This window comes from Suricata suricatta, chromosome 6 (assembly GCF_006229205.1).
Source record: "Suricata suricatta isolate VVHF042 chromosome 6, meerkat_22Aug2017_6uvM2_HiC, whole genome shotgun sequence".
Lineage (NCBI taxonomy): Eukaryota > Metazoa > Chordata > Mammalia > Carnivora > Herpestidae > Suricata > Suricata suricatta.
This window is the reverse complement of record NC_043705.1, coordinates 56,428,799-56,441,580: the sequence shown is the minus strand read 5'-3', so window position 1 is coordinate 56,441,580 and position 12,782 is coordinate 56,428,799. Positions and strand designations below refer to the sequence as shown.

The following is a 12,782-nucleotide window of genomic DNA, read 5'->3' as shown; positions in this document are numbered from 1 at the left end:
ACTAAATATTTCACTGATCAGATAAAACAAGGAGGTGCCTTATTTTTTTTATTATTTTAGAGAGCGAACAAGCAAGAGTGGGATGGGGGCAGAGGGAAAGAGAAAGAATCTTAAGCAGACTCCATGCTCAGCACAGAGCCCAACATAGCAACTCAGTTCCATGATCCTGGGAACATGACCCGAGCCAATATCAAGAGGCAGTTACTCAACTGAATGAGCCACCCAGGCACCCCAACAATGATATTTTCTTTAACTTCAAACATTTCATATAAAAAGGATGCATCAAGTAGAAAACAAAATTTACAAATGATATGGACCAAATATCACCAAACTTACTCGGTATTCTGAAAGTTGAACTGTGCATCTATAAGCTGCTGGTGTGAATAAAGAGTTGGTGACAGGGTGAAGAAGTTATTATGTTGTTGATGGTTTGGGGTGAAAGGCGGGCGACCCAAAATTGAGTTTGGGAACATGCTCTTGTTCACTAAAAGTGAACATGTATTCTTCTACCTAGAATAATTTTAAAAGATAAATTATTATATCTTGAAAATACTGAACTCTAAAATAACTAGTATCTTTTGTTTAAAACAATTATTACCAAGTTATGAATTTCATTTACTAAGTTATTTCAAAAGTTTTAACAGATCTCTTATGTCCCACTACAGGTAACAAAAAACTTGTTAATAATGTATTTTATGTCCAGATTAAAAATATTATGCAAATGATAGAAAAAATATGCAAGTTTCTAATTTCTGATTAAATTAACCTGATATCAACAGATCTTTCAGAAATCAAGTTATCACCACATACTTTGATAATAAAAAAGACACCACTCAGGACCGACATTTAATGAAGCCATATCGTTTCTTAAGTTTACACCCAAATTTACTCAAAGGTATTAACCATAATATGACAACCTGATTCCTAAAATATAGATCTTACATATCTTATGGATCTACTCAAAGGAAGGAATCTGTACTGCCTAATAACTATAAAATTCTGAGATTTCCTTCAAAGTCTAAATAATTTATATAAAGGACATCCAGGGGCACCTGGGTGGCTCAGTCGGTTAAGCGTCCGGCTTCGGCTCAGGTCATGATCTTACGTTCGTGGGTTCGAGCCCCCCGTCAGGCTCTGTGCTGACTGACAGCTAGCTCAGAGCCTGGAGCCTACTTCCGATTCTGTGTCTCCCTCTCTCTCTGACCCTCCCCTGATCGTGCTGTCTCTGTCTGTCTCTCAAAAAAATAAATAAAAAACATTAAAAAAAAAAAAAGACATCCAATAAAAAAGAACTTGTTCCACAGCAATGGGGGAAAACATACGTAAGTCCCCCCTTATCCACAATTTCACTTTCTGTGGTTTCAATTATCTGTGGTCAACCAGGCCCAGAAGCAGATGACCCTCCTTCTGACATATGTCAGTTCAAAGTAGCCTAACACTATGTCATAATACACACATCATTCACCTTACTTCATATCATCACATAGGTATTTGATCATCTACAGCATCACAGAATACAATATAGTAAAATATTCTGAGACATTTACCAAACTTTTATTGCAGTATCCATTTTATTATTTGTTGTACTTAATTTATAAATTAAACTTTATCAAAGGTACATATGTACAGGAAAAAATATAGCATAAATAGGATTCGGTACTATCCACAGTTTTAGACATCCCCTGGGGGTATCAGAATGTCTCCTATGTGGATAAAGGGGAGGGGAACTATTGTACTGAGTTGGAACCATTCACTGACCCACGCAGGAGACTAGAGATTTATACTTTGCAAAGGCTACAAACTTAAGAAGAGTAGGGAAAGATAACAAACTGAAATCAAGTATTAAGTAAAATCAACAAAGTGAAAATAGGATCCCCAGTCCACCTTCCCAATGCAGGCAATTAGAAAACCCATTTATAGTATAAATGAGAAAGAAACCAAATGACATGGTAATCAGAGAACCAATAATAAAGTAACAGTTTTCCACCAAGGAAACGTTAAGCCTGCTAGCAACCTACAGTAAAGTCTACTACTAAACTGCCCACCCATGCACAGAGCTTCCAATTTGATTTTAGAACTTCTCACTTAAAATAAACAGCCAATGATCACCAGAAGAGAAAAAGATCTAGAAATAAACAAAAACAATGCCAAGAGCAAATTTTAAAAAACAAACAAAACACACACACTCACACACACACACACACACACACACACACATACACACACACACCACAAAATATGCTGTTCAAAAAGCAGAAAAGGCTCTTGGAAATTATAAAATTAAAAACAGAAATACCGAGTAAAAGAACACTGAGGAAATCTCTTAGAATAAAAAGGAAAAACTAGGTAAGTCAGAAAGGAGGCAGGACAACGAGAAAAAATGTAAAAGAATCAAACCATATGGTCTAACATACAACATAACAGAAGTTCCTGTAGAAGAGAGTAAACATATAGAAGGAAATATCAAATAAACAAAACAAGAAAATGTTCCAGACTAAAAAAATAAACCAATCCTGTGATTTAAAGGACCTAATGAGCACAAAGTACATTTTAAAAATGTATTTATCAAGTTATATTATGGTGAGATTTCGGATCAGGAAAAAGAAACTTATGAAGTATTACAGAAGAGGAAAATACTGTAAAGAGCTGGCAATCAAAATGACTTTAAAACCCTCAACAGCAACAGAGGAAACTATAAGACAATGAGGTTAGTGGCTTCAAGCCTCTGAAGGAAATGCTCTCAAGTTGTAATTCTATACCCAGTTATACTATCAATACAAGGAAGAATACAAACATGTTCAGACATGTAAGGTATCAAAAAACAAAACAAAACAAAACCTGGGATCTAGGAAAAGGGAGACCTGCTGTAGGGCAGAGACAAAGTCAATTCCCCAGATGGTGGTGAAGGGAAGCTACCAGCTTAAATTAGAGCAAGAGGATAAAGGGTTTCAAGAAGATACCCAAGGAGGAAAAAACTCAGAACTTCACTGGCAGTTTACCTGATGTATTTGACCACAGAAAGAAGTTCTGCTAACAGGGCAAAAATAATCACAGAAACAAAAAAGGAGCTAGTTAAAAAGAAATTACTTAAAAAAATAAAATACATACATACACACTCAAATCATATAAGAAAGGAAATATAATCATTATCTGTTTGGTTCTCACAATAACACAAACATAAAATACTGATTTAAGCAAACATTGTAACATATTTATTACATACAGTCTCTTTTATATTATTTTAAAACTGCAAATATTATTAAAATATAAAGTATATATTTACATGTTCGTATACAGTATAATTTAATAAGAGGGTACACTAAGGTGCTAAATCCTCATCTTCGGTAGATGTCATTTTGAAAAACAAGCCATAGAAGTTTTTTAAGAATAACAGAGGAAAATAACACTTAAGCATCTAAAAGAAATAATAGGTATTGAGATCAGATGGCTGGAAAAACTGCAGCAGGAGAAAACATGAGAGAAAAAGAGAAAAGATCTGTGAAGAAACTAATATATCACTCATACACACTTTGTTCCTTGTTTTGTTCCATTTTTTAGGAGTAAATTTCCAAGGATGTGCACATATTATGAGATTCACTCGTCCAGGTTTTATAATGGATTGTGAATAAGAGTCTTGGGCCCCTATCCCATCTCATCACAAGTGCTGACTCTCTAATCTGCACCAGAGGTAAGGTATTACCCCCCAGAAAACAAGAGTTTACCAATTCCCTTCAGCAGGTCTGTATCTAAGATTTTTTTTAAACACCATTCCTATCATAATTGCTAAACTATACTCCCTGATTTTCACTGCTCAAAGGAAATGGAAAATATCTTGAACCAAACAGGATTCAAGACAATTCTTTATTAAGAGAACATGCAATAATCACAGAATGCCAGAATGCCAGATTCAAAACTCTCAACTAAAGCCTTGTTCTACCCTTTGTGTGGGTTCATCCTCCTTTCTTTCTTGGTTTTCTTTACTCTGCTTTCCTAATCCAAACTCTCACAAAACATAATTCCTATTTCATAAGATTCATACAAAAATGGCACTAAATATAATTCATTAAAATGAATTTTGCTTGTTATTTCATTTTGTTGGAATGCAGATACTACTGATCAAACAAGGGAAGGAATTTGTATTCAGATATCTAAAAATAAAATGTTCTATTTTCAGATTTATTTAAATCAATTCACAGTTAAAATCCTAGACACTTTGTTTACATCTATAAACTAAATGCTTATGTTTTTCCTCTGGACCCAAATAAAGTCCCATTTACATGCATTCAGATTTGAAGACCCAAAATGACAAAATAGCCTAGACCTCACCTTATTTCTATCCCATGACATGACAAGATCCAAAAGAAGAACAAGTCAAAAGATGTCTTGTGGCCCACAAGTACTCTACAAAGCTAATGACCAAATTATCCAAGGTTTAAAAGCTTACAATGGTTCCAGAGCCAAAAGATTACCGTAAGGTAGACATCTAGTTCAGCCTATCCCAAATTCCCAGATAAGCAACTGAAGCTTTTGGAGTTCCTCCAAAACAAAATATCTGTCAGGTTCTCCTCAGTATGAGTCTTGGCCCTTAAAATGGTTCTCAACTAGGCCAGCCCTCACAATAAGATAATTCCGAGGGAACTTAACCAATGGCATTCACTACTCCACAAGACAGGCATCAGGCATGGCCATCTAGAAATAAGGAAATAAACCAAAAGTCCATGAATTTCAATTCCTCTTTCTAATATTTTTTCTAATACATTGCAACACTAATTTTGAAGAAGATAAAAGTATAATATAAATAATCCAAAAATAATAATCTATCAAAAACAATAAAAGGAATCAGTTTTTAAACAGAACATAGAGTTTTAGAGTATAAAATCCAGCAAACCTATTATCATAAAAGAATTAAGGAGACCACCAAAAATTTTATATCTTTTTCTTTATATTCTGAATGAAAGGCTTCTTCACTATGTCTACTTGATGATCTACATAAAATACGATTTCACATCAACTGTGGTAGCGGGGATAAGAAATTCTGCAATAAATAAAGAAAATCCATATTATTGCTGGTACCTTATTTTCCTCAGCTTGTAAGTTATTGGTTTCTGAATGACATGACAATCAAGGATATGACCTAGGAACTTCTGAAGTGTTTTAAAGCCTTTGGATTTGTTCTTGCCTTAAGGAAAGAATCTTGAAGTTGCTTCTTGACTAAGGTGGAACCAATGGGAAATTACACAGGTTTACTTGTAAATAAACATGCAAGAGACAAGGGTGTGCAAGAATAGTTTACAGAGTAATTCCTAGTGATGGTATTTGGCCAGGTAACTCACAATCTGGAATTTGTCCTAAATTTGACTCCTCTCCAACCAGTGAGAGAACTTTCAAGGTTACATAATTCCTTCCAAAATCAGGATTCCCTGGAAAGCAGAATCTCCCTAGTACAAAAAACCAAAAGCCAAAACTATGGCAATTAAATCAAGTTTTCTGTCCACTTTGTCCAAGTGCCTTTGATCTCCTAAACTCACTTCTTTTCTCCACAATGAGGAAGTCCAATTCATATATTCTGCTCACCGACTGTCAAAACTACTTGAAGATTTTGAAAAGGACGTCCCTTTTCACTAAGAATTAGATACCACCTAAGAGCTAAAAAAAAAAAAAAAAATCCTGTCATGTGGTTTAAAATGGCCATTTCTTAAATGATTGATACATGGTTTGTTTCACATAAAGCCTATATTAAGGAACATTTCCAGATCAGACATAACTGGGGCTATTACACCAACAAAATGTTGCTACTATTGGCTATTATGAGCCTTTTCGCTGTACATATTAAAAGCCTGTGGTGATAAACCACACAAGACACAAGTTACAAAAAGACAATGTTACCTGTAATACAAAACACAGATTCACTGTTCAGTGATGATCTTTCCTCACAAAATCACATACCACAGATGTTAACAAGTTCCTATTTAGCTTGAGTTTTACAGTTTCTGTTTCTTTTCAGTTCACCCTATCGGTATCCGCAATCTAAATAAATAACTACTATTTTAAACAAAGAGCTCAAAGACCGAAAAGACGATACGTGGATAATCAAGAAATTGTGAGACACAGAAACCCCATCGTGTTCCGACCCAGAGTGATGAGGAGTCTTCTCTACAAAGGCTGAGGGGGAAATGAAGGGTACAGCAACCTGACGAAGTCCTGGACTGTGCACTTCCCTGTAAAGTGAAGATCTGAGGCCCCTTCAATGAAAAGTCTTAAATTTTAAATTCTTAATCCAGATGTTTACCTTATTTTTTCACCACCCTCTGAAACTCCATGCAGGGGTCCCAACACAGTCTTCCTCTTTTGCTCCTAGACAGAGAACGGGGCGCGAGGAACGGAAACGAGTGGGAAAACTAAGCGGTCCTAAGAGCCTCCAGAAAGTGCCGCAGCCGCGGGGCCGCCCTTAAGTCTCGGACGTCTGCGAAAGATCGCCGGAACTTCCCACGCTAACACAACAGTGCGGTTTCAGGAAAAGTTCCCCGAGCCCCGCCCCCGACCTGGGCCTACACCACTGCGTCCCTTTCCGACACCCACTAACTCACAGGGCTCGTTGGGGAAGGGCTATGCAGGGCCTCTGGTACTGCGCCCCGGAGCGCCAAGGCCAGAGCAGCGAGACCCGGCGCGCTCGGTAGTAGCTTTCGCCCCAGCCGAAGCAGGTAGTGGCCCGCGGAAAGGCTAGGCCTGGCCCCGGAACCGGATTGCAACCTAAACCCCGGGCTCGGCGGCCGGGGAGGAGCGACACAAGAAAAGGCAGGGCCACCAAGGGTGTGGGAGGTCCGGGGCGGTAGCAAGAAGCGGAAGACCAAAAAGTCACCGAAAAAGCGGCGTAGAAAGCCCTGTCAGAAACACCCGGAAGACCGTCGCGACCCGGATGGGAAAAGGGAGCAGGGGAGCGAAAGGTCACATTTCCGGCAGCCTCCCCTCCCGCCCCGGCGAGCGCGTTGCTTGAGTACGCAGGCGCACAAACTCTACGGTCTGAGTTTGGTCGGCGGTGTACGTTCGGCAGCAGCGAGCGCCAATGTGGAAGGTCTGGGACGCTCCGGGTACCAAGGGGACCCGGCAGTCGGCCGTGGCTGGGCCGCGAAGTTGTGCTCTGGGCCACCTTCCCCAGCTGATGCACGACGGCTCATGTTCTGTTAAGCACTTTTTAGTGCTTCTTCGTGTCTTAGCTGGATGTCCCCTCTCGACAGAAGCGTTTCCTGACCCAGTTTTCCCTCACTCTTTTGCACTGATCTGCGTTAAGTTTTGGTTATTCTTCCCTCTCTAGTAAAATGAAAGCAGCTTGGGGATGAAAATGACTTATTTGTCTCTGAAGCTTCGACCCGGCTCCCTGCCTTTAATAATAGCTAACATTTTTTTATTGAAATATTTAATATTTCCACTGGAGTTAGGATATCTAAGTTGTTGGATTTGTTAATGTAAGTCTGTTAACAATATACCCTTATTTTTTTTTAATACCTGTAAAAGGATTTCTTATTTCTGAAATTGGTCATTTGTGTCCTTGTTCTTTTTTCCTGATCATTCTGGTGAGAGGCTTACCGACTTTACTTATCCCAAAGTCATCTTTTGCTTTCAAAGATTATCATTGTTTCTTATTTACTGACTTCTTCTCTTATGTTTATTTCTTTTCTTTGGCTTCTTATTTTCATTTTTAAAGTTTTTTTTAATATACTAGTTTTTTAACTTGGAAACTGAGATCATTGATTACAGATGTTTCTTCTTTCGTAATACAGACATTTGGTGGGATGTGGTCTCAGAGTACTGCTTTCACTAGATCTCAGACGTTTTAATGTATTATGTTTTCATTTTCCTTCATTTCAAAATACTTTCTAATTTCCCCATAGATTTTTTTTTTCTTTGACCCGTGGTTTATGTGTAAGTATATTATGTAGTCTCCAAAAATTCAGGTATTTTCCAGACATCTTTCTGTTACTGATTTCTAATTCAATTCTATTTTAATTAGCTAACATACTTTGCATAATTTGATTCATTTTCAATTTATTGAGACATTCTGTGACTCAGAATATAATCTACCTTGATAAATATTCGGTGTACACTTAAGATGAATGTGTATTGCTATACTTGTTGGGTGAAATGTTCTACACATGTCTATCACATCAAGTTGGTTGATATTAGAATATGCTGATTTCTACTTATCTGATTATTAAAAGAGGAGTTTTGAACTCTCTGTAATTATGCATTCTTCTAGCTGCTTGTTCTATCAGTTTTGCCTCATATATTTTGAACCCTGCTGTTAGTTACATAAACTCTTTTTTGCATTTATAATGTTAATTTTTTAAATATAATTTATTGTCAAGTTAGCTAACATACAGTGTATACAGTATGCTCTTGGCTTCGGGATTTTATTCTGTTATTTAGATTAATTTATCCATAACAAAATTTATCATTATGAAATGATCAATTTTATAAACCATCCACCTTATAAAACTCTTTTACTCCTGGTAATATTATTTTGCTCTAAATTGTACTTTATCTGATGGTAATATAGCCACTCTAGCTTTCTTTTTTTGTAGAGTTAATACGATGTACTTTTAAAAGAAAAATTCCAATTCTACAAAACTCCTCCTGATACCCAAACCCTAGAGGTTACAAGAAAACTGCATATACTCATAAACAGTTGCAAAAACTCTTAACAAAATTCCTGCTATTTTTATTCATATATATGTATATATATATACATATATATACATATATATATATAATAATACATCATGACCAAAAGGGAATTATCCCAGTAGTGCTGTGTTTAATAGAAAATCAAACAGTATAACTCACCATATTAACTAAGAAAGAAAATTTGTATGATCATTTTAATAGATGCAGCAAAAGCACTGGACAAAACCCAATATCCATCCCTAGGAATACAAGGAAGCTTCTTCAACTTGATAGAAAGCATCTATAAAAAGCAGCAAATTTAAGGGTAAAGAACTAAATGTTTTCACCAAAGATGAGGAATACGGCAAGGATTTCTGTACTCATCACTTCTTCAATATTGTAGTGGGGAGGGAGAGGTCCAGACTTTGCAATAAGGCAAGAAAAAGATATAAAAGGCATCCAAATTGAAAAGCAAAAATTAAAACTAGCTCTGTTTGCAGATGATATGATCTACGGTGAAAATCCTATAGAATCTACAAAAGCTACTGGAACTGTTAATGAGATCATCAAGACCAGAGGATATAAAATCAATATACAAAAGTCAGTTGTATTTATATTATACTAACAATACACAATCTGAAATTTAAACTTAAAATATAATTTAAAATAGCATCAAAAATATGAAATACATCAGAGCAAGTTTGATAAAAGATATTCAAGCTGTACACTGAAAATACAAAATATGCTGAGAGAAATTTGAGAAGACACAAACAAAAAGATATACCATGTTCATGGTTTAGAAGAGTCAAAACTTTAAAAATGTCAATTCTCCTCCAAATTAATCTGTAAATTCAATACAATCCCAGTCAAAATCGCAACATGTTTTTTTTTAGTAATTGACAAAAGAATTCTAAAATTTATATGTAGATGCAAAGGACCTAGAACAACATAAACAACTTTGAGAGCGAAGAGCAAAGTTAGAGAATTTACACCAAATTACCTGATTTCAGTATTTATTATAAAGCTACATTAACCCAGCAGGTATAGTATTGGTGTAAAGACAAAGAAACAGATCAATGAGACTCACCAAATTCTATTCAATAGAATAGAGAGTTTTTAAAAAGTGCCAAAGTTAATTTCAACAAAGGACAAAGGCAATTTAGTGGAGAAAAGAAAGACTACGCTAATAATGCTGAAACATTTAGGTATTCCTAGACAAAATGAATTAATTAAATATTGTGTCTGAAAACACAAAATGGATCATACATCTAAACCTAAAACTTAAAACTTCTGGAAGAAAACAGGAAAAATATCTGTGATCTTAGGCTAGACAAAGATTTCATGGGTTTAATACCTAAAGCACTGTCCTTGAAAGACAAAAAGTAAGAAATCGAACTTCATCATTAAATAGTTAAAAGACATTAACTATTTCCTTTCAGGACACTGAGAAAATGAAAAGACTAGACAAAACCTGAATAAAGTATATGCAAATCACTTATGTGATAAAGAATTTGTGTCCAGAATGTATTTTTTAAAAATCTTTCATAACTTGGGGCACCTGAGTGGCTCAGTTGGTTGGGCGTCCCACTTTGGCTCAGGTCATGATCTCACTGGTGGTGGGTTTGAGCCCAGCATTGGGCTCTGTGCTAACTGCTCAGAGCCTGGAGCCTGCTTCGGATTCTGTGTCTCCCTAGCTCTCTGCCTCTCCCCCATTCACTTTCTGTCTCTCTCAAAAATAAATTAAAATGTTTAAAAAAAAATCTTTCATGCCTCAAAAACAAAAACAAAAAATAAAACAAAACAAAAAACTCTCCTACCTCAACTAGAAGAAATTGAGCAACCCCCAAAAAATTGGGCATAAAGTTTAAATAGACACTTCACCACAGAAGTAATACAAATGGCAAATAAACAAATGAAATTATTCAGCATAATGAATAATTAGAGAAAATACAAATTAAAACCACAATGAACTATCACTACCTACCTATTTTTTTAAGTGTTTATTTTTTTTTGAGAGAGAGCGAGAAGCAGAGACAGAGAGAGACACAGAATCTGAAGCAGTCTCCAGGCTCTGAGCTGCCATCACAGAGCCCAACATGAAGCTTGAACTCATGAATCATGAGACCATGACTTGAGCTGAAGTCTGATGCTTAATCGACTCAGCCACCCAGGAACCCCTATATCTACCTACTTCATTGTAAAATTAAAAAGACTAGCCATACCACTAGAATGTGGTTGAGAATGTGGAGAGATTCACTAATAAAAATGTGAAATGTTACAACCTCTTTGGAGAATGCTTTGGCGATTTCTTAAAAAGTTAAACATATATTTACATGTGACCTAGACATTACACTCCTAGGTATATATCCAAAAGAAATGAAAGCATTTGTTTATACAAAGACTTGTACACACATGTTCATAGCAATTGTGTTCATAATAGGAAAGAAATGGAAACAACACAAATGTCTGTCAACAGAACAATAAATAAACCATGATATATCTATACAATGGACTACTACTCAGAATAAAAAGAAATTTACTTTTGATATACATGAAACATGGTTAATCTCAAAATAATTATGATCAGTGAAAGAAATTGGGCAAAAAATAGTTCATACTGTATGATCCCATTCATATAAATTTTCAGGACAACTAATCTTCAGAGAGAAAATGAAGTCAGTGGTAGCCCGGAAAATGAGAGTTGGGGTGAAGGGCAGAAGAGAGAGATTGCAGAGGAGTAGAAGAGAACTTTTGTGAGTGATTAATTACCTTGATTGTTGTTATAGTTTCATGTGTATATTCATGTGTAAAAATGTGTTGCTTAATATAAGCCAATTATACTTCCAACAAGCTGTTAAAAAAATTTTTTTAAGGGAAAAATCTATTGGCCCACATTGCACTTTCAGTGAATCTCTTAAACTATGCATGATTTTAACATCCCACAGTGGTCAGTTGGAAGTGATGGTTCACTGAGTTATGTAGATCTTCCAAATGTTGACATATTCCATCCTATGCTATCAAAATACCACATTTGTTGGGGCGCCTGGGTAGCTCAGTCAGTTGGGCATCTGGCTTTGGCTCAGGTCATGATCTCACAGTTAGTGGGTTTGAGCCCCGCGTCGGGCTCTGTGCTGACAGCTAGCTCAGAGCCTGGAGCCTGCTTCAGATTCAGAATGTAAATATTTGGTAATTGTCAAGATGACATGATGATGCAACTTTTACAATTTTTTATTAAAAGTTCAATTATATCAAAGACGACAAATACTATCATTTGTTTTACATGAACTGATGGTTCCACTTCATTTATTTTTGAGAAAGTATTTATCAGATACCCAAGTCTAAATAACCACAGTTTGCCAGTGAATAGATATTTTAATAAAAATTGTGTTCCTAAATATTAAAAGAAGCTAATTCAGCTTGCAACTCAATCTCACAAAGTATTTCTTCTAGAGACAATTGTGGTCTTTACTGTGTAGCAGAAATGTATTATGAATACTTAGTTTTTTAAATGGATGTTTTAAATGTGTTTTTTTTTGTTTTGTTTTTTGTTTTGTTTTGTTTTGTTTTTGCAAAAGCAAAGGGCTTTATTACTGGTTTAGGCTCACAGACTTTACCGGCGTGGTGGATCCATGCTGAGAGCCCCAAACAAAGGTGGGGTAGGGCTTTTATGAGTTTGGGAAGGGGGAGTTACAGGAATCCAATTATTATTGACAGGTTTATCCAATTACAATATTTAGAGTGTTAACCAATCAGGAAGACCAGGACCCTCACATAGGGTGTAACTGATCTAGGCTTGCCCTTAGTAATGTTAAGGGTATTACAAGGGTGGTCCCTCTTGCTTTGGGCAATGTGTGCCCTTCTATTGTCTCAAACCTGTATCCTTACATTCCCCCCTCTGTCTTGTAACTGACCCAATCCTGGGTCAGCTGAGTTACCATTGTACCCCTAAAGGCTGGCATAGCCCTCCTTGGTGTAGGGGAAGGAGAGTTTGCCCAATTTCCGCCAGTCTCCATGGTTAATTTGGTAAGGGTCTCTTTTAGGGTTTCTAATATCTGGTGCTGCCTGGTTTACAAAAGTAAGAATGACAGTCAATTTGTTCAGGATCCTTGGGCGTATAAGTG

General features: G+C 36.3%; 1 protein-coding gene across 5 annotated transcripts in view; it reads right to left on the bottom strand.

Annotated features, from left to right (window-relative positions):
- TENT2 (terminal nucleotidyltransferase 2) overlaps window positions 1-6,912 on the bottom strand; it is a 70,557-nt gene extending 63,645 nt beyond the window's left edge. For 3 of the 5 annotated variants that reach the window (XR_003909951.1, XM_029942491.1, XM_029942494.1), the window contains exons 1-2: window positions 6,290-6,912; window positions 337-510 (exon numbers count right to left, since the gene is read on the bottom strand). Coding sequence is in view for 4 of the 5 variants with exons in the window: in XM_029942491.1 (XP_029798351.1) it covers window positions 337-473 (137 nt within the window). In the remaining variant the exon portion in view is untranslated. The remainder of the gene's footprint in view (window positions 1-336; window positions 511-6,289) is intronic. The other 2 variants (XM_029942492.1, XM_029942493.1) reach the window with 2 other exon arrangements.
- Window positions 6,913-12,782: the final 5,870 nt, after the last annotated feature.